Below are 22965 nucleotides of genomic sequence, written 5' to 3' on the forward strand. Positions count from 1 at the left end.
CTCCTCAGGGTCCTTGTTCCGAGATCTTTAAAAACTTCCACCCTTTTAATTAACTGACTCATAGTGATGAAGCCAAAGGCTTGGGCTAGCCAGGAGGAAGAAATGTTCCACTTTTGCTCAGAGAAAAAGGAAGGCCTAATACATTTTCCTTTTTGATAAAAACTGTGGGAATCCGCTTCCTCCCACTTCTCTCCTTAGAGGCATCATTTGCTTTTAAGTGATTTGCATACTTGGGTAGCCAACTGAGCCTAATTCCCATCTCTTCTCCCCCTTTCTCCCCACCCACCACCATACTTTCTCACCACAGTTGTCCTTTCCCTGAAACCATAGCTACCAGCTTCTGATGGCCTTTGTTAGAGATGCCTACTCTCCAAAGAACTCATTCCTACTTGTGGGAACCAGAGTTAGCTAACTTTCCTGCCTCCTCCAAACTTATCACTAACACCTTCAAAGTCAGTCCTTCCCCACCCACACACTGAGAAGTTGGATCAGCTGGAGTCTGGAACAGAAAAGTGGCTGGCATGGAGAACTGGGAACTAAGGGAACATCAGGGTCAGCTCCAGGGTAAATAGCTGTCCAGGCAGGGCTGGGCCTGCGAGCAAGTGCCAGAAGCCCCGGAGGGCTGAGCTGAGAGCAAAAGTACATAGGCCCAGAGTGAGGTGAGAGGTGGGAACCAGGACAGGGGATGAGTCACACGGAGCAACCTGATGCCCAGGTCCAATCCAAAGGAGGGTCAAAACAAGTCATGACAAGAGAAACATGAGTTTGAGGTGAACCCAAGGACAGCAACTGGAGGCAAGAACAGGGCACAGCTGAAGGCAAGCAGAAGGAATCAAGCATAAAACAACAAGAGGATGGGGAAAGGGGTTTGGTATGACATCCAAGGGCTGAGTTTAAATTCCACCAGTTAGGCAATATCCCAACCATGTTGATGCTGTTCATTCCAGAAGCATATATAGATCCATGCACCGTAAAGCCACCATAAGTGGTTTCTGATGGTTTATTATTCTTTGATCTGAAGCATTGTTTTCCAACAGATGCCAAGGACAACTGAGCCCAACTTCTGCTCCACAGACCAATCCTTGCCAATTAGTTAGGTGGCAGACCTAGACTCAAATCCCAATTTTGCTGGTTAAAATGAAACTGACCTGTATTTGACTGATTTTGACCCACAAAATGGCATTTTCATATGGTTCGACCTAGTATCACATGAGGTTGGACAGGTTACATTACTCCTCCAAGCCTGTTTTCTTTTCTGTAAAATGGAGACAGTAACATCTACTATGCTGTAATGATTAGATGAAGTCATGTATTTTAAGGCCCTTGGTACAATGTTTCACACCAAGTAAATGCTCAATAAGTAACTATTATTATCTCTAGTTTTCAGAAATAATAAACATTTTGGAACTGAATCTGATAGTAAAACACTCAGAACACCCCCTGAGCAGGTAGCCATAGACAGACATGAAACGCTCCTCACACCCTATAGTACAAGGCCCACAGTGAGCTGTTTTATCTACATCTAACTAACATGGCAGTGGAGCATTTGCTGAAAACCATCCCGGACTCTGGAGTCAGTCAGACAGTGGCTGAATTAATCCTGGCTCCACCACTGAATGACCTTGAGCAAATCACTCAACCACTCAGCCTACTTATCAGTATTCTGAGGATAATAATAGTACCTGCACAAATACCGCCTGTGACACGGTAGCACAACACATGGCACATCATGAATGCTCGATGGATGGGAGTCCTTACATGCTGCCCGGATCTCAATTCTGATGCAGGCCTGGTCATTAATTCTGGCTTCCAGGAGCAGGAAGCCACACCAAGTCTTGTACAGTAAGGAGAATTAACGTGAAGCACGTCCTCAGATCCTTTGTCTACGTACCCATCTCCCACCCAGATTCCAGACTTGTCTTGCCTGGAGGTCCTGGATTTACTATGCTGTCTGCAACTGGTCAGTCTGGTGAGATGGCTAGCTGTTTCATGGCAGGCAAATCCTGGAGCTTTGGCTGGGTCTTGGAACAACTCTTACTTTGCTTGTGATTTCTGAGTTTCAGGTTGGAAAAGAATTCTTGGTAGGTGGAGACTTTCTCACAATAAAACAGCTTTTTTTTTTTTTTTTAAAGATTCATTAGCTTTCTGGGACATCAAATGGCTCTTATGAAGGAGAATATTAATTGGTTGCAGCAGAAGGGTCATACAGAAGCAGAAAGAGAACATTTTCTTCTTCACACAGATGAATTTCAGAACTTGGTGCAGAGAGCCAGCAGGGACACATTGGGTGCAGCTGCGGCCGGAATGTCTGCAGGCATTTGGCTGAGCCTGGCCCGCCTGCTGCTTTTCCCAGTGGGAACCTGAGCGACACCAACAGCATTGCAGCCAGATTACATGTTGCTACTGGGAATCACGTTATGTCATCTCGTAGAAAAATCTGCACAAACACGCCAACTTTCTTCGGTAAAATCAAAGGCCCACTCCTCTCTTTCATCTTCCTGGCTCTACACCCCCCAGGCTCCCAAGATGCTGCTCTTGGCTCACTCTCCACATGGGGATCAGCAGAGTTTATCAGTTCCAGCAGGGTGAACAGCCCACACTGCATAAACAAACTGCAGGGATAACAGGGAAGCAGCCAAAGCAGCTAAGAACACACCATCCTAATGTGGGCATGGTGTGCAGAAGTAACAAGGATCATGGGACAACTTCATCTTGGTTCAAGAGAATGAGATCTCTGGACCCTATAACATAAGGGAATGATCGTGTTCGAATTACTGGTTTAAGAAAAGATACTGGGGGAAGAAGATAGAAAGAAAAGGTCCTGGGTTCCACTAATGAGTCAATCAAGCTGTTGGTGTCTTTTTTTTTCTTTTGATAGATACAACCTATGGATTCAAGGTGGTCTTCCTTCTGGAGTCTGTGGGAACATGCAACGGTCCAAGAGGAATATTAGAGCTGCACCTCATATACCTCTAATCCAGGTGATGAGATTCAGGGGATTCTATGTGTCATTCAGCAACACATCACACTGGGCCTGAGAATCCACTGGGCCAGAAGGCAAAACCAATAGAAATTCCTACGGTACCTAATTGCGAGAGATCCAGAAGCCTCAACCCTTGGAAAATGGCTCCTTTCTCTCCAAGTCTATTGTGAGATATGTTAATCTTGGCTCAGGGAAATGAATTAAAACTGAATTAGTCTTGGGCATGTTGTGTGTTAATCTAACAACCAGTGTCCTACCCCTCCCTGTGTAATATACTAAGACAATGAGGTCAGATTTGTACTAGTATTAGGCATCTTGCTGGAGGTAGCTTTTACCAAAGAAACGGCAAATGCTATCCCCTTTTGTTCTGTGATTTTTTGTGGTGATTGCAGCAGATGTTCCTGAGTGGAAAACTAAAAAGGTCATAATTATCTCTCAAGTGATGACAACGTGAGACTTTCTTCATTCCTTCTTCCCTTTATGCTCCCTACTTGGGGGTGGTATATTAGCTATCAGCACATCCCAGGTGAGGTCACTAAGTTCATGAACTCAACACCTTGGTAAAAAGAGACAGACCATAAAAGACAGAGAACCAGCCAGCTAACCATGACCTAGGCACATGCAGCAGCATTTCCCCATCTTTGATAATCATGCCATTACAAGAACCTCTTTTCTTTTCCACTGTGGAAAAGTGGCTTATACCTGTTCTCTTATGTACTGCTTGATGAGGTTGTAAGAATTAATGAGGGGGTCTAAAATCTACTTCCAACTTCTCTTTTCTTTTCCACTGTGGAAAAGTGGCTTATACCTGTTCTCTTATGTACTGCTTGATGAGGTTGTAAGAATTAATGAGGGGGTCTAAAATCTACTTCCAACTTCTCAGATAAAAGGACCTCTATATAAAAGTCATTCAAGGTGGTGGTGGGGATGGTGAATACCATCATAGAAATGAAGTATCTGAAAGTAAGCTCTAATAATGGCTAATAATATGGGGCGCCTGGGTGGCACAGCGGTTAAGCGTCTGCCTTCGGCTCAGGGCGTGATCCCGGCGTTACGGGATCGAGCCCCACATCAGGCTCCTCCGCTATGAGCCTGATTCTTCCTCTCCCACTCCCCCTGCTTGTGTTCCCTCTCTCGCTGGCTGTCTCTGTCTCTGTCGAATAAATAAATAAGATCTTAAAAAAAAAATAATGGCTAATAATATAATCATGGAGCTTTACTAAGAGTTTTCTATGTACCCTCTAAGAACTTCACATGTACCTCAAAATAACCTTATGGGGGAGAGACAATGTTATTATCTCCAACTGACAAATGCAAAACTGAGACACAGAAAGGTTAAGCAAGAAGTCACTTAAGGTCATACAAGCAGTAAGCAGGAGCTCTGGGCCTCATATGCAGGTAGTCTGATTCCAGAACCCAGGCTCAACATCACTACTCTATTCTGTGTTTTGCATTCATCTTGAACTAAGACCCCTGGTTCTACTGTACCCTATTTAAGCTATTTCTGTGAAGTAGAGAAAATTTCTATCTGCAGGGCTGAGATTCTCTCTGGCACACTGCAGTCAATGATCTCCCATCTAATGAGTCTGGGATGAATTAACCTTAAATTACTTCTCTGCACCCCATACTTAGTTGGCACCTTCAGATTGCTCCCCCTGGAGGAGTACTTGGAACTTCAATATGAATTCAGTTGAATGTACTGGAGGTAAAATACCTACACTGGCAGCATAAACGCTAACACTGCACATGAGCAGGGCCAACAATGGAGTTCCGCTCACTGGAGTTATGCCAGCCATTCCTAGATGCCAATTTGTAACCTGATGTTGCCCAGATGAGTCCATTAGTAGGCTTGTCACTGGCAGTAAGAACTCCACAGTCCCCCAAAGCCCTTTCTTCCCTTACAGTCAGGGCTGGAGCAAAGGGTGGGAGAGTTGTGCCCAGTGGGCTGCACAAAGCTGCCAGCCAGCACGCAGAGCCTCTGGCAATTAGCACAGTTCCTACAGTTCCTTAAACAATGTTGACAGACCCTTGTCTTTCATTAAGCTGCCTGAAAGCCAGTCTCTCTTGATGGATCCCAGAGGGAAAATCAAGGAGGAAAGAATTTATTTTCAGACACAGTTGAACAGCAAGCAACTAAAGAAGCACCTAAAAAAATGATAATTAAATATTTCTCCAAGGAACAAATTAAGATAAATGCCCCAAGAGTTATTCACAAAGATCTATTTAAAAAATGTCCAATTAGCATAATACAACACCACATTTCAGGGACCGAAGGGACTGCTCCGTTTCACCCCCTTTTTGCCATTGTTGATACACCAGGTTTCCAAGGAAATGCAATTTTTTTTTTTTTTTTTTTTTTACATGTTCAGAAGCAGCATATTCTCTCAAGGGAGGCACCAGGAGCCATTATTTGGTGGCACAGTATCTTGTTCCCACCCTGATTACAAGAGTCATAACAGAAGTTAATTTAGACCAATGAATAGCACCTGATTAAAAGAACAAACCACACTGTTGACCAAATTCTGTGCCTACTGATGTGACTCTTAGGATAGCCCTCGTGTGCTTTTATCTCCATGTAACAAATGAAATGAGCATCCACCTTTTCTGAAAGGGAACTCAGGGTTCCCTTGTCCTGTTAATTTTTTACTGGGTTTCCACAAGGGCTCTGTGAACCTGACTTCCAGAATAACGTCACCTAGAGTGGTTTCATTCTGAAGGATTTAAATGTATCTTGGGGTTGATCCTCAAGTTTAGTCCTCTACAAGTCTCCTAATCTTCCGTGAGAGGATGGACCATATTACGCATGGGGAAACTGAAGCACTAGAGTTTCATGGCAACCCAGAAGGGCCGGAGCTCTGCTTTCAGCCCCAGCCCCTTCCCACTCACAGCCTTCTGATTATATGGCGCCTCCTAGCAAGACAATTAAGCACGCTTCCCAAAACAGACAATACATTTCCAAATGAGGGTGGGTTGGTTGAACTTTCTGACCTAAGCTTTTTGAAACTCCCACATTTGGCAGGTCAAGGCAGGATCAACCCACTTAAGAACCAATTTTTTGCTTGTCTGTCTGCAAGGCCGCTGTGTCTAAAGCACATTGGGAAATTTTAAAAAGTAGCCGTTAGTGTCTCTGACACATTGAAATGCCTACCAGGGTCTTTTTCCTGTTTGTTATGAAGATTAATATGAAAATATGCTACAGTGAGCAAAGAGAAGCAGTATTTGAATGACTTTCAGTCTCAATGCAATGCAAATTCCTGCAGTTCAAACACAAAAAGTGCCTCAATTCTTTTGCTTTTGGGCCAGGAAGAGATCATTTATTGCCCCTCACTAGGAAGACTATGGCAGAGCCCTCATTATCTCATATCCATGCTTTCCAAATCAATCAGCTCTCTGCTACACTGCTGGGCTTTTTAATTTAAATGTCAGCTAAAGTTAGAATGTGTTTTATAAAAATGTCAGAGCCTCGTTAACTTCAGTTCTGTGTTGGTCTTGTCTCTCACTTCTAGTTGACAATGTTAAGGAAATTATTTTTCTAAGAACACTTGCACTAAGGCTTCTCTGAATTGTCATGATACTCTCCTTAAACATCTGAACTCTGGTGAAAAATTCGGATGCTCCAAATTACCAGTATCTATCCAGAGTCACTTTTGACTAATGTATGAAAGGTCTTAAATGCTTTCCCACCTTGGTATTCACCTTGGGAATAAATAAAATACTCTAAATGCTAGAATTTGATCAGTGTTTCTCAGTGGATTTTTGGAATATGACTGTCCTACCCAATGCAAGATTTTCAACTTCCCTTCCCCTCTCCACTAAATGCCAGTCATTCTTCCCAGTTATTGTGACAACGACAACAACAAAAACCCTCCACACATTTTCAAACAGCTCCTGAGGCAAGCTGTTGTCTCTGCCCTGCTGAGACGAGATTAAGCCACAAATTTCAAAACCCTCACACTGGACAAAAAACAAACCAAAATACTTGCCAGCCACAAAGTCTCCCCTCACACCTCCCTTCTCAGGAGTCTCCCCACTTATTTCAACTCCTAAAACTGTATGCTGGGGCTGCTCAGTTCGTTTGGGGGATTTACTGCTTTGTGATACTGGCTGAACTATACTATTCTCTTGCTGCTGATCGAGGTCTTTACTGGCTTAAATGGTGATCTGCTAGAGGGCAGGTACTTTAGTATAGAGATCTTGGGTTCTACATCAAACAGAGTCCTGAGCATGGCTGATGTTTATACTGGATGGATGGGTAACAGGACCTAAATCCTGGACCAGTGGCCAATGGCTTAGTAAGAAACACAGAACATTCTGTCTCAGTGCTTCTTATTTGTCTTCATGGCTTGCTAGGGTTCTGGATCGTGTCTATAGCACAGTGGCAATTGGACTCTTTTGCCCTCATGCTAACACATGGAAGGACACAATAGAAAGAATATTGTAAAGTCTGTTGCTGGGACAGCAAGTATATCGAAGTGACCACAAATAGTGTGTATGTCTACACACACAAAGAATACATGCTAACACTTAAAAACTATAAAATACTTCGCCAAAATTTGACAATTTAAGGGAAAAGTTGATTTTCCTCTTGAATTAACTTTCTCTACTGCCTCTAATTTTATTATTTGTTTCAAGGTTTCCATTGCTGCTTTTATACTAACACACTTAACAGATGTCCTTCCAAAGGTGTCAAATCACTATTGCTCTTGTTATTTTCTTACTCCCCAATTTTTCAGTAAACAAACTACCCAGAATATATCTCCCCCTTATCTGTATATGTTGGAGAGAAGAAAAAACATAAAAGAATTATATTTTTAATGGTGATTTTTCTTTTTTTCCCCCAATTTTTTTTTAAATTCTAGTTACTTAATATCTGTGGCAAAACTGCTTTCATGTGTAGAATTCAGTGGTTCCTCACTTACATACAACACCCAGAGCTCATCATAACAAGTGCCCTCCTTAACACCCATCACCATTCAGCCCATCCCCCACCCACCTCCCTCCATCAACACCCAGTTTGTTCTCCATTGTTAAGAGTCTCTTATGGTTTACCTTCCCCCCCCCCCTTTTTACCCTTCCCATATGTTCATCTGTTTTGTTTCCTAAAAGGTGATTTTTCTTATTAATAACCACAGACAAAGAAACTACAGTTGATTCAAAAAGCAAAAATGAATCCTTCCTATTTCTGTGGCCTCAGCAAGTGTTTTCTTCTATGAGATAAATGGAGATAATCACCAGATAAGAGGAAAGGTGAAAAATACAACAAATCTAACAATCAAGTTTTTAAGGGTGAGCGAACTACAAGTCACATCTGGAGAGGACAGTGCAGAAATGAAGTTGCAAACTTGAGATTTTCTCTAGGATAATGATAAATTCACCCTGATCCAATTTGTCCCTGTTCCCCTATCTCCACAGCTTGCAGTGACCCACAAGCATAAGATGTCTGACCTTCTCCAAGATGCAGCAGTGCTGCCTGCAGCTTTTGACTCTTTAAAGGAAAGAAAGAAACCATCCCATTCACAGACTGAACCAAGATAAAATCAATGGCATGGCAAGACAGCAAAAGTTATGTCAGGGGGAAGCTTTGTCTTTCTCTCTGTGTCCCTCCCAGGCACCCAGGCCATGAAGTTTACCCCTACCTCATTCCATTCTGACTTACCTCCATGGTCTGGGGGTAGGAAGAGGTTGAGTTTGAACCACTAGGACATTGTCCCCTGGGAAACAAAGTACTTCTGTGATGCTGATTCCCCATTTCAGACAACACCACTTCCACAGCTAGGAGACAAAAATAAATAATAATAATGTTTTAAAAGCTACCAGTTCTGGTCAAACTGTTGCCAGTCCAGCAGGAAAATCTTAGCACAGTTTCAATGCATTATCTCCTTCCTGCAGACTAGCAGGAGGCAACATGGAGACATGACTCACTGGGAATTCACTAAGCAGGATTCAAATGGAATCTAATTTGCTGAACTTGAACCTAAACCTAATAGTAATATCATTCAAGAGAAAAGAGAAATACAGTGTTCTAAAAATCAACAGATTTCAAACTAAAACAAATATCCTCCAAATTGAACCTGAACTAGATTGATGTTTCATATTTCTCCATGGCACTGGGCAGCCAGTCTCTTTATTGGTTGCCAGTTCACAGATGACAATACCCCTGACGGGTTGGACAACTAATACAATTCCAGTCTGCAAACTTGGCTTCCCTGCCAGGTAGCTTAAAAACCATTTATACAGTCCAGTTTGATTTCTGAGTGTGCAGACAGATGGGTTATTTGAACCCACTGATTCAAGGACCTGTTTTTATATATTCCTCTGCCTCTTATAAATCAGATCCAAGAAGGAATAATGGATGGACTGCTTGGCCATTTTGAGCAATTATTACGTCTGGCATGGGTGGGGGGAAAGATAGAGTAGTGTCAGCAGAGTTATCAGTAGTTACTTTTACTGGAGGAAATGGTACACGTCCAGTGCCAAGCACATCTACCTATCTGACTGCTTTGTCTCTGATTGTCTCTATTTTTTTTCTCCTCTCTCATGTACACATGTACTCTCCTTAATTACTAGCAGAAAACAGTGCATTCTGCACACTTCACAACATCTGTTCAGGCCTTAATTAATCCAACTCTCACACGGTCTCCATAGCAACGATGCTTAACAGGCTCAGTCTCTGCATTCAAAAATCTTCCTCTAAGTGAATGACTCAAAGTATGATCCTCACCAAAATAATTTTACATTAATGCTGGTGTCAGATATAATAAGAATTTTGCGTAGAGAGTGTTTACACGGAGAGACCAAGTTATGATACCACATTCAGCATCGCCATAGTAAAATTGACTTCCTCAAACCAGGAATACATGTTACCAGTAATTTTTCCAAGGTACTGTTGAAAAAAAATCCCATTACTCCCTTTATGGTATAAGAAGTTCCTGTGCTACGGAAGATTAATGACTACAGTTATCGTGATGGAGCATACAGTTATTGCTTGTGGGGCAGAAGAAACACAAGCGTTAAAAAGAAACTCATCACGAGGTGTGCTTCCTGAGCTACCGGCTTTACAGAGCTTAATTAAAATCCTATTGTCCTTTGCTTGCACCTGCCAACTTCTTACCCAAAGTACAGCTTGCCAGCAGCAGAGAGGTGGACTGAGGCTTTCCAAGGAGGCCACGAATGCAGCCAAGTGAAATGTCAAGGGCATTTCTGAGAGTCTGTTTTAGCTCTGTGTCCTATACGGATGCTCTCCTTGATATTGACTTTATTTGTATTTCTATTTGAAGCTATTATGGGCAAGACTGTAAACATAAGCACTGACAAGTACCCAGAAAACCTGCTCAGATATTATATATGGTGTTGGAGGAAGAGGGGAGTAGTAGCAGAGTAGGGAAGAATGAAGCCAGGTATTTACTCCCAAATGGCATTTAAGTCCATACCTGCTTCTGTCATTAAATGCTTAACTTGGGCGCTAACAAAAAGTAAACCATTTCTCAGAGCTCTAGCTCCTTTCCCCTTCATGGCTTTCTTCTTTAAATAGGCAAACAACTCCAAACCAGCAGAAGAAAAGACCTCAGACAAACTCTTATGTAAGCAAAAACGTATTTTAGTAAACAAATCAGATCCCTTCTATGATATTAAGTGGATCAACCCACTAAGCCCCTGAACGAGAACAGGATCTTCCCAAACCTTCCCCAGTGACTGGAACTCTGTGGAGCCTGGGTTCATGGGCCCTGGGGACAACGTATCTCCACTACGCCTATGGACAGAGCCAACGAGAGCCAGGAGCTTAGGGGTGGAGGCAGAGGGACCCCAGTCCCATGAATAAAAAGAAGGGGTCATTGGAGGATGTGGGGATGGGAGCTATTCCAAGGAACAAAGGGCAGTTCTCTAATGTAACTATAGTATCTACTGAAATGAGCAGAGAAAGTATAATCTTATTTTCTTACCCCATTCATTCTTTGTGCTCATGCGACTGTCTGTATAAGACTCTTGGCTGCTGTTAGTATCCAAAACTTCTGACTTTTAGGCAGACAACTAAGATTCAGTTAATGGCAATGTTGAAGTTTCTCAGCCATAAAGCTTCTACAAAACTACTGAGCCATAGTCCCCCTTCAGTTATCTCACACAAAGCAATATATTATCACCACCTCGAAGTGATTGCTTTGAACTCACAAGCAAGAGGTAAAGGAATGGAAATGGGATCAGGGTTCTAGCTCAAGCTCTGTCGCCTCTTTAATCTTAGATTTCCAAAGACTCTTGTTCATCCTCTCATCCCTTCGTTAAGTATCCTGAAGCTCTTACTCTGAACCCAGCGTCACAGCTGACTTTGATCTTGGATACCTCTCAGGGCAAAGGAAAATGGGCTGTGGGGAAGTGAAATCATACTTCCCCAGCTATTTAGCTCCTGAGCATGCCCACAATCACGGCCTGCGTACCCCTACCACCAGCATTTAATAACTGCTATCATATTTAGAGTGGTTACTGTATGGCATTCGCTGTACTGGCCTTACTGATTCACTCAGTTCACACAACAGGCCTTTGTTATTACCCCCATTTCATAGCTAAGTACACTGAGCTCAGGCTGCAGGATTGTACAACTCTAAGAGAGTTCACTCTTACTGGATTCCACGAGCTTGGATGCTCTATGATGCTCCCTGGCACTGTGCAACCCTGTGGACCTGCGGCGGGGGGAGGTTCAGTAAGCAGAACCCAAACCTGTTTGACTTTGTCGGATCTTTTTACTGCCTCTCTTACACTGGGCAGAGGGACATCCGTGCATGAGAGACACAGTAAAGAACATGGTGAACTCTTGGTGTCATTCTGGAATATTCCTTCCATGTACTCCCTCTACTTACATATTTTTTTTCCTTTTCCATTCTCCACAAAGCCCTAAATGGTAGACTGAGGTGGGGTGAGGGGCGGCGGCATGTGAGCTGCTCAAGAAAACCAACAGGAGGGGCTTCCAAGATGGCGACTAGAAAAAGCCCGAACTTACCTCGGCCCACGGACACAAGTCTACAGCCACACAGGCAACAATTCTCTCTGCAGAACAACTGAAAACTAGCTGAGCAGCTGCTTCACGTGGCACACAAGGGAAGCGCCACACTGAGCCCGGCAGGAGAGGCTGAGGCGCGGTCTCGCCAAACCCCCACGGCCCACGCGGCAGCTCGCAAGCGGGGGAGGGGGTGTGGGGGAACGACAAAGCCTGCAGGGTCTTCCTGAGGAGGAGGGAGGGGTCTGTGCCCCACAGCAGGCGCCCCAGCTTTTGAGACCCGCATGTGAGAGAAGAACCTTGGAAAGCCAGGCTTTGAATAACCGCCTAAGGCTCAGTCCCCCAGAAAAGGTCTGCCTCGCGCGGGCGCCGCCTCTTAAAAAGGTCCGGCGCGGAGGGAGCCGCCTGGCGGGCACGTGGCCTTGCCCTCCGAGACTCATTGGCTCACCATCCAGCGTGGACCTGGGGGGCGGGCCGGGCCTGGCGAGGGCCTCTCCAAGGATGCAGGTGCTGGCGGCGCATTTGTTCGCCCTCCCGGGTGCCGTTTCGTCTTTCGTCGGAGCCTGCAGTCTTCACCCCCCCTCGCCGGCAGCGGTGCCTGGGTTCTCCCGCTCCTGCTCCACAGCACCGGCATCTCCGTCAGGGGAGCTTTTGCACGAGTCTGGTGCCCCTGGGGTTTCACAGCTGCCACCCATGGCACACCCCTTGACCACCCGTCTCGGCAGGCTGGCACCCCCTCAGGGCACTGCATGCACCGCAGGCTGAAACCTAGCAGTCTGAGAAAGGCGCCTTTTCGCTTGTCCCTGGGGCCTAAGGGCCAGGCTTCAGGTGGGGCGCACAGTTAGGGGCCTACAGAGGTGCTCTCAGGGAATTTAGGCCAGGGGATGCCATCTTGGCAATTTCCTTCTGCCTCCCTGCAGCTTGCAGGTACGTCCCAGAAAGGAACTTAGACGCTGGGCTCGAACCCTGATTTTCCCAACTATCGCCTGGAGTCCTATCACGGGGCTCCGCTTGTCCACGGGATTGTGCACATCTGAGGTGCGGCCTCCAGTCCGCCTGAATCTAGGTGCTGAGATCCCCCGTTGGGATGCCGAAAGGTCTGTGCACACCCCCTCAAATACCAGACTTGGCCTTTAGCTGTTTCATCTCATTCATAGAAATCAACCCAGAGAGTCCAGCAAAATGAGGAAACAGAGGAATATGTTCGAAATAAAAGAACAAGATAAAACCTCAGGGCAAAAAAACCTAATGAACCAGAGCTAAGAAAATAAAGCAGAAGAAAGAGCCAGGTGAGTCTTTTTCCCCCTTTCCCTCCAGTTAACTCTGCTTTGACTCATGCACCTCATCAGTTTATCCCACAGAAGCACCCTGACACATCCTTCTGGACCCCTCTGTCCCAATACACATCTTCAAGTGGTCCCAGGGTCCCCTTTACTCCTGGTTTCTTGTGGCCTGGGCTCTAGTAGGCAGACATCCACTTGGGCAGAACCCAGTTGTTTCTATGGTAGAGGTGGGAGTGGAAGGGTGAGGGGATGCCGAGGACGCATATTCCTCCATAACCTGGCTTTCCATGGAACCCCATCAGTTAGCAAGGTGAGAGAGAGAAACTTCGTGTTTCCTCACAACTTGTACGAGAGTGTTTGAAAGAGGGGGAGGTAGATGGATGTTCTCCCCAGACACCTTAACCCAGAGAGGAGGAACTTGCTCTGCGCTACCTCCAAACGCGTGCTTCGGGGGCTCTCCCGGCTTTTATCTCGTGTCTCTGGACTTTTGCTTGGGTTGCCCTCCTTGCTCACACTATCGTCTTCCTCTCTCTGACTTGCTACCTATCCTTCAAGCCTCAGGCATCTTCTGCTTTCGGACAACTCCCTCCATTCCACATATTCCTGGCCCCCAGCATGCTTTTCCTATGAGCTCCCATAGCAACCTGTACTTCTTATCTGTTCTTGGGTTTGCTTCTCCAACAACTTCCAGGCTAATTCATCTTTATCTTGCTCCTAGCAAATTGTTTGGCCTTTAGCAGACAGTCCACCGGCTACTGAATAAATGTGCTGAATGGAGGTTTCGAGATGCAAGTCAGTGGAAAGCTGACCTTAGGAAACCTTAGTCCAGCCTTGTAATTAGCCACCTCCAGGCATTTGACTTCTCTCTTCACGGTTTCTGGCTGTGCAGGCACGACCCGCCGGAGGACTGGCACCAGGCTTAGCAATTATTAAAAGATTATTTAATGATTTAATAATAGCCAGCATATATTGACAACTATGCCCCAGGCTCTGTTCTAAGCGCCTTATATACATTAATCATTCACGTCTCACAGTTCTGTAAGGTAATCATCCCTCTTCCGTAGGTGAGGACACGGAGACCGAGAGGTGAAGTGACACAGCAAGGACACCCAGCAAGTGGAAGATCGGGCTCCAAATCCCACGCTGTCTGCTGCTGTGCCTCTCACTGAGAAAGGCAGAGATGGCTGAACAACTCAGGTTGGTTCTGAGTTTGAAAGGTGGTCCGAGGTCACAGGAAGGAATACACACCCCTTTTTACTCCTTTATCTGTCATCCCAGGATTTAATGATACTCACCTTTTCCGCCTTATGTAACTCTACACGCCATCACAGCATACATACACCACAACTACAACCACCTCTGCAGCAAATGTCTTCTCCCTTCTCTGAACAGGGTTCCAGTTGTGAGCGGGCTGGAGAGTGGTGCAGGACCCCAGCAATGAGTCAGTCCTGATGGAGTGCAGGATAGCCTGGGCTGGAAGGGAGGTGGCACCTAAATTCCTGCAGCCTGCAAAGGACAGAGCAAAAGCATTGCTGTTTTTTCCACGACCCATTTCTAAAGGGAGGGGTGTTTCCTTGAAGCTTCTCAGTTGGTGGGAAAAGTAGATCCTTTAGCGGAAACTTATTTATGATGCGGGAAAAATAGGGTAGTCTTCTCCTAGGATTGGTGAATTTCTGTTGGAGCCACAGAATGACTCCTACTCAGACGTGAGCCCAGGGCATAGTCAGGACCAGGTGAAAAGAAAGAAGTTATCAAAAAAGCTTTTCAACTTATCTTCAGGTGAAGAGCCCTAATCTTAAATAAGACAATTACCAAGAGGAACCTATGCCTGTAGATATCTCACAAGATGCTAAGGCTTCCCCAGGGTGCTACATGAAGACCCAAAGTTTGCAGGGCTTGAAAATCAACTGAGCACATGTATTTTTAGAGAACTGTGTGAGGATTCTGAACATCTATTCATATTTTCACATACGGATATTTCCATATCCAATGTCAGGGGAAAAGGGAGTGTATTTATAGTTATCAGAGCAAGGATTTAGACTGAAATATCAGTATGTTCCTTATTCAAGTGATACAGGATTCTGGACTAGGCTTTGTTGGAGAGAGAGAGAGGCAGGGAAGACAGGTTTTTCTCTTTAGATGCCTTTAGGAATGGAAGATGCATCTCATAACTTAGGAGGTCGGCTTGAAGATGAAGTGATGGACTAAAATTTTCATAAGCTATATTCATTCTCGAAGATTAGTCTCTAATTTGTCATTATGCTTGTGACCAAAATGGCCAGAAGCAGCAAGAGTCAGAAAGAGTACCCCCAACAAAGGCTGTTTTTAAAACTATGACTTGACTTGACTTGCCTATGGGAAAATAGAAAGTAGGTATTCAACTGGCCAAACAATGGAATCTGGGTGAAATTTCTTCCGTTCCTATCACAGCCCCCTCCTGGTAAGTGTTGCAGATGTGGGTGAATTTAGTACTCCTTGATTTTCACTTTTAGTAACGGAGATAGTGTTCATGTGCGAAATGTTTATTTTACCATGGTCTTACACAATACTCAAATGTCGAAGTAAAATAGTGAGGTGAAAGCTATTTTTTGACTCGGAGCAAAATATACACAATTATTTCTGAAGAACAAACTGAAAACATTTTCTGGTTTATTTTCTTACAGAGAGACCCATATTACTTTGAAGGCAGGGTGTGGCAGTTTTCCCTGTGAGAAAGCACATACAGTCAGCAAGCTTCACCCAGAAAGCGGTTTTCGTCCTTAAAGAACTGCAGGGTAGAGGTGCTTCTAGTGAGCGCTAGACGTTCTTGCTCCCAGGGCCTGTGGAGACAGGGCCCTTGAGAGACCAGGGCACTAATGGAGCTTCACTATTTACATCAAATTGGACTGGCTGGGGCTCTGCCTCTGGGCAGCGGTGAAGGATGATCCTCAGCTGTGACTTGAAAACCAACCAGCATTATTAGGATCAAGAAATTGAGTCTGAAAAGCATGTGGCCCAGGTCCTAAGAGTCCAAATTGTATCCATAGCAGAGTGGTTGCCCAGTTGGAACAGGTGCCCAGACAGGACATGTTGGTTGCATGGTGACTATAACAGATCACCACCGGGACCAACCCCTGTGACTTCCCAAAGAGAAACTAGCATGTAAAAATGACCAAAGAAAAGGCCTTTCCCACATCCTCCTCTGCCTTTTGGGGCCCTGAGGCCGCTCCCCCTAATCAGCTGCTGTGGTTGGGAAAGTTTACCCATCAAGAATAACACTCTTTCCATCCAGTTTGCTTCTTCTAGATCTTAAAAAAAAAATGCATTTCTAAAACCAGATGACCCAGTAGAAAATGCAATATGGAATTTTACTCTAGAGTCATAACAACTTTGAAAATATTTCTGCTTATTCAAGTGAATTTCTCCTCCAGAAATCTGAAATTAGGTGTGATAAGTTAACGATTATACAAACAGAACTGCTTTCAATAATTTAATTGGACTCATGCCCCAAAAATGAACTTGCATGAAATATTAAATATTACTCTTACAGCAATTTGGACACAGTCACACGAACATCAGGAAAAGAAAAAAAAATTCTCCACAAAATGCCAGTGTTTTGTTTTGTCTGGAAAAATTATGACAACACAATTAAAGGTAAACAATATTTTCTTCAGCTCCATCTCCAGTTTCCCCGTCTTCTCTGGTCAGTGTCTGTAGATTTAGCTTTGCTTCTGCCATAAATGTCTGCAGCTGAGAGCCATGTGGATTGGAGTCATGGGGGGTTGGGAACTCAGTCTGAGACATGTCCAAATCTGCAACAGACAGACAGCACAGGTCAGGAGAATCAGCTTGAGGCCTGCAAAGCAGGGGATACTGTGACTCAGTCAGAGCTCTCTAAAAACCTGGGAAACGCAAGGCCCATATGGTCAGACACAGAGAGAACCACAGAGTCCAATGAGAAAGGAACAAAATGGAATTAAATAGAAGGATTGAATCAATATATCATTAAGATGTGGTTGGCTGTGTGTACAAATGTCTCCTATGGCTAAAAAAAACCTTTACAAAATAATCCCAGTGAAGTGCCAAATGAATAGACTTGTCACCATTTGCGGGCAGGTAAAACATTGCTACTGCTAAAAAGAGTGCCCACTAATTTTTAAAAACAGGTTCAAGTCTTAGAGTAGATAATCTAGCTATGTGCAGTGAACCATATGCATCTGCATAGCACCTTCCCTCAGAATAGCTCAGAGTCAAGGACTGACCTCAAGACTCAAATAATATAGCTGGGCTTGTATTGATGTGGGCAAGGGGCGGGGAGAATGGAGTTGAAGGATGGAGACCCTCCAGCTTCACCATTATACAAATCTGTTAAGACTATACAAATCACTTAGTGGGAGTAGCCAGGTTCCTACTGGCACAGGAAAAATGTGCCAATATCAACTATAGCTGGATTTTTTTTTTTGGTTACCTAGCAACAGCAGGGCATAGTCTATTCTCCCTTTTTCTGGTAAAAACTCTCTAATATACGGTTTAAGGGAAGATGAAAAGAGTTTCATATTTGAAGAAAAGAAAGGCTCTTGCTGCAAACAATTTTCTTTTCCCTTGTTCTATTGACCGCCCCTTCCTGAGGCTCAGATATATGGCAAAATTACAAATCACTTCTTCAGTCAAGAGCAAAAAGCAGACTATGTGTGGAAGCCCAGGTGGGAAAGATGTATACGGCTAGAGCCCACCTGCTCCTTGTTCAGTCATCAACAAGAGGTCATTATAATCATTGCCACATTTTATTCAAGGACTTTATTATTTAGGTGGATACACATAACTGGTAGCATTCTAATGACAAAAAAAAATGCTTGTAACTTCTGCCTTCCTGACAAGGATGTTTAGCTGTTAGAGAAGGCAGGAAGCAAGGCCTGGCAGGAATGAGGAGTAAAATGTCCTCACGTTGCTCCGTCTTCAGGCACGTGGTGCACTTGGCTACATCTTCTTTCATCACTTCTGCCAGGAAGAGGCAGGGCCACTGGGGGGCAGCCGGAGCCACAGAGAGCAAACACGAGGCACCTGGAGGAGCCGACTTATGCTGCTGAAGCGGAGGAGGGCCCCCAGGGGAGGAGAGGGCAGGAGGAGGTAAGGCTTACTCTGCAGCTCTGCCCAAAGCTCTAGATGCCAGTGGGGCACAAAGAAGAAAATTCATTTACATTTGGGTGACATGATTTTACTAACCCTGATTGCAAATCCTATACTTCAAGTACTGGGAACTCACTAACTACTTAAAATATAACTACTGAAGATGCTTCTAACTACCCTTGTGCCCAGAAAAGGTACTCTCTGCGTTTCTGGGCACAAGAACTGTTCTGGGTCTTTTACTGCCATCATTCTTTAAGCCTCAAAATGTTGTAACCCGCATTTTACAGTTTGGGAAACTGAGGCTCAGGCTACTTAAATTCCTTGCCCAATGTCATGCAACTAAGAACTAATCTAGATTTGAACTCAGAAGATCATTGTCACCTGTTCATCCGATCAAGAGTCTCATGATTCCCATTTCTCACAGTGATGGAAAGGGCTTGATCATCTTTGCTAAACGAAGCGACCTTGAATGTTTAATACTTATCCTCCCTAAGTACCACATTTTGAAGAGTCACTTAGCAAAAACGAAATTAAGAAAAAGACATTTCAAGCTCCTAAAAACGGACACAACAATTATTATACAATTTCGAGCCTCCCTCATTTAATCAGGTAAACACGCACCACTACCCCCGGCAATGATTCCCCCATGAGGGCAAGACCGATCAACCTAAAATGCCCTCTGTGCTATTGTATCACATTCAGAGACAAAGCATGCCTGTCTGTGGTCACAACAGACGTTCATGCTTTCAACTGCTTTCCCCAGCTATTGAATGAATAAAACCATTTAACTCCTAACAACAAATATTCTGAGTTTCACTACTCATGTTTAGTATTACACAACCTAAAACACACACACACACACACATGCAGCTCAAAACGTCCATCTAGCAGAGGCTGGAGACTGGAGCACAGTTCATGTAAGCCACTGCAGAGCTGCCTCCTAGCCAACCGAAGGTCCAACCAGGCTACAAGAGATACCACATGGAGAATGAACAACCATCCATTGAATGAGGTGGTTGAGAGGTGATTGGTGACAAATGTGGCCGTGCCAGGCATGGTGGAAGCCCTTAATTCATGTAAGTTTCCTTCCTCTGGGGGTGTGAAACATATAGCAGAAAACCCAAAATACTGGTGAGTCTCGATGTGGCAAATCCTCTTAACGGTTTCAAGAGAAGGCATGCTCAACAAGAGCCAAAGAACCGAATGTATATCAGAATTCTTTTTTCTTTTTAAAGATTTTATTTATTTACTTGACAAAGAGAGAGTACAAGCAGGGGGAGCAGCAGAGGGAGAGAGAGAAGCAGGCTCCCTGCTGAGCAGAGAGCCCGATGTGGGGCCTCATCCCAGGACCCTGAGATCACGACCTGAGCTGAAGGCAGACACTTAACCGACTAAGCCACCCAGGTGCTCCCAGAATTCTTTTAAGTTAAACTGCAGGCTCTAGTTCAGGCAGATAGAGAACCAAGAATAAACGTGGGGCGGGGGGGGGGGGGGTGTAGCTTTTAATCTTCTCCTGTGTGTAAAGGAGTACAGAGGTTTAATGAGAACTTTTTCAGATAAGAATAAAAATATAGAAGAACATCTCCAGGTGAGAAACAGCTTGCTGGACCCTGAAGTGACAGACTCCTGTTATTACCCCAGACGGATGAATGGAGGTTGTGGTGGCTGTGTATCACCTGAAGGGGAACTCAATTTCCTTCTCCGTGGTCTTCCTTGGTTTCCACCTTAACTATTTAGGCAAGGTCAGACAACCTTCTTTGGAATTAGAAACCTTTCCATGATTTCTGATTTTATTATTCCATCTCAACCCTGAAAGAACTCCAGCACGGCAACTTTTGCTTCTCAAGGTCAGCCACCTTTTTCCACACTTTTTACCCTAGAGAATATGATCATTATATGGAACCCTAAACTGAAAAAACATTTGTTAAAATAAAACCTCACTGACTCAGAAGGCAGAATTCTTGAGAAATAAAAATCATCGAATTTTGTGATCAAAATCCCTATAAATTGCTGGACATAAATATAGAATATGTTTTTTAATAAGCAAAGAAATATTAATTTAACAGAAACATTATTTGGTCAGCCATAAAACAAATGTTATTATAATGAAACAAAACTTCAAACTACAAAGAAACTTTCAGTCTAGTGTCCCAACACAACTTTCCCTCTTACTTACCTAAAAGATATAATTTGATATTTACCATACTTCTGGATACTAAACAGAAGGAACACTGTTAACCTTAAAATAAAGACAAATAAGCTGAAACACATAGAAACTCCAAGGTCTGGCTAAACCAAGTGGAGAAATAAAGTCTTGGTGCAGGGTTTTTTCCTATTTAACTGAACCTTTTTTTCCGCCCCCTACAACTTCATCCTTAAGAAGAAACTTCCTTAGACCCACTGTGGGATCTAAATCAATCTGCTAATAAAGTTTTTAAAAATTCTAAGTAGCCACATTTTGACCAGTACTATTCCCTTTCTCCTGTGTGTGGCGGGTAGGAAGCACTCATGCTACCAAGGGACAGGCACTGCACCCTGCACAACATCCAGAGACCAGATGGTCGCCTAAATTTCCCTATTTTTAGCCCTTAGTTGCAAACTATTGGTTGACATTTGCATTTATCATTTTCACAATTTGCTCACCTGCTGTTGGAATTTTAGACTATCAAGGAAGAGAATCTGGCGTGTAGGATGGCTTACAATCATAGAAATCAGCTCCTAAAAACCTGACACTAGGAAGAAGCAAAATCAACCTTCTGTCCTTTGGCTCACCACCATTATCCTTATTTTGAGCCAGCTGGATAATTGGTTTAAGACCAGACTATAAACCCAAGGTGTACAATGCAACCATGTGCCATATTAAAAATGAATGAAGGTCCCCCTAAGCCGAGAGTTGAATGCAATCTATAAACCACAAGGTAAAACGTAACCTTGGGCAAGTCATTCCTCCTCTTTGGGCTTCAGTTCATGAAGGATTTAACTGACATCACCATTCTGGCCTCTGTGTTTTGGCTTAGTGATTCACCAAGTAATAATCTGAGGGAGCAATAAATGAATGTATTTTTTAACAGCTTTATGCTCAAGAAATGCAAATTTATTACCTTACGTTGCATTTAAGATGTTTTTAAGGTAATTTCCAGACCTATGTCCCACCCCTCTACCTTCATTCTTCCTAACAACACCTATCTGATTAAGCCCACATCAAGTCCTCAAAGGTCAGTATTTGGAAAGCTACCCGAGAAGATAACTCCACCGTCAAAACCTGCACGTGATCTTCCCTTCAACAAACAGCAAACTTAAGAGTTACTTGTCATGAAGAAAAAGTTTGCAGCAAATCAAAAAGGGTTGTCTATTGTTTTAAAATAATTAATGTAACATCTGCCTTTTCTGGATTTTCTGAATGCAAAGGCATTTTTAATCATGATAAATTTGAAGCTTTATTTAAATTTAAAAGCACCAGTGTAACTTTCATCGTAAATATCAACTGTGGAGGTCTCGAATTTAACTCAGCAGTATGGCCAGTGGCCAGGCACCAGCAGCCCAGTGCTACAGAAAGCACACTGAGTCTACTGTTGAGATGGTTGACGATGCCTTGCTCACCTCGTCCCATCCCATTCTCCCAAACAAAACTCACAAAACAGAGCTTCATGTCTTCTGGGTCTTGGCTCTGTTCTTGTTTATTTTAATGAAGTGTTCTGACTTGTGCTTCTTATTATTGTATCCCTTGTGCATGTTCCTAAAATCAAAGTTCACACTTTCCTAGAATAACTCCACCTCAAAAATTTTTTGATTAATGTTCCAAGTCTGCAAAATAAGTTGTATTCCCTATTTAATGATTGATTCATGCTTGTACTGTGAAACATTTAAAAAATCGTTTCCTGATGGCATTACTGGCAATCTCTATTTTTTCTCAGGAGCATTAATGCACAGCATTTTTCTTCTAATGGAAAACACTTATTGTACAGAGCTTCAGGTATCTTCAGAGCAAAGGAAAACTGGTCTATGTCACTAATTTTGCCCGACTCGACGTTCCATAGTGAGGCACAAACAGGATGTGAGCTTCTGGCATGAAAACAAACCCAGAGTTGGTATCTGAAGCCAATGATCTCAATTACTGTTACAATTCCTTTAATACTCCTCATGTACCAATACTACACCTGAACTAAAATAACAGTGCTCTGGGGGGAGTGTGCGTGCATGTGCGGTGTGCGTGAAGAAATCTGTAACATATAAAAGCAAACTGTTACAAGTATTTTCTTATCAGTAATTAACATACTTGGAATCATCTGTGAGGTATAAAGGTGACCCTGACAAGAAACAAAGCAATTGGAGCCATCGATACAATGAAGAGATTATATTAACACAAGACATGTTATGATACATCCAGCCTGTTATCCGAACGTGGAACTTCGTTTTGCTCTCACTCTCCTTTCTCCCCATAAGGTGGCAATGTTAAGGACTCATGACTCTGACATTAGCAACGGGAAGATGGGGCAAGTGCTTCTACCCTCCACTCCTCTTTATGAGGCATTTCAAGGTGTTTCTCTAAACAAGATACTAATAGGTATTAATGATAAAAGAATACAGTGGTCAAGTTGATGCAACTC

The 22965-nt window shown here is 43.7% G+C and overlaps 1 protein-coding gene across 4 annotated transcripts in view; it reads right to left on the bottom strand.

The window, feature by feature from the left end:
• Nucleotides 1-15884: 15884 nt before the first annotated feature.
• Nucleotides 15885-22965, bottom strand: part of ARHGEF28 (Rho guanine nucleotide exchange factor 28) — a 297126-nt gene continuing 290045 nt past the window's right edge. For all 4 annotated transcript variants that reach the window (XM_087862079.1, XM_045809753.2, XM_087862080.1 and 1 more), the window contains one exon: nucleotides 15885-17043. In XM_087862079.1, the coding sequence (XP_087718205.1) occupies nucleotides 16951-17043 (93 nt within the window). In that variant the 3' untranslated portion in view covers nucleotides 15885-16950. The remainder of the gene's footprint in view (nucleotides 17044-22965) is intronic.

This window comes from Ursus americanus, chromosome 5, assembly GCF_024610735.1.
Source record: "Ursus americanus isolate L20-20 chromosome 5, mUrsAme1.1.p, whole genome shotgun sequence".
NCBI lineage: Eukaryota > Metazoa > Chordata > Mammalia > Carnivora > Ursidae > Ursus > Ursus americanus.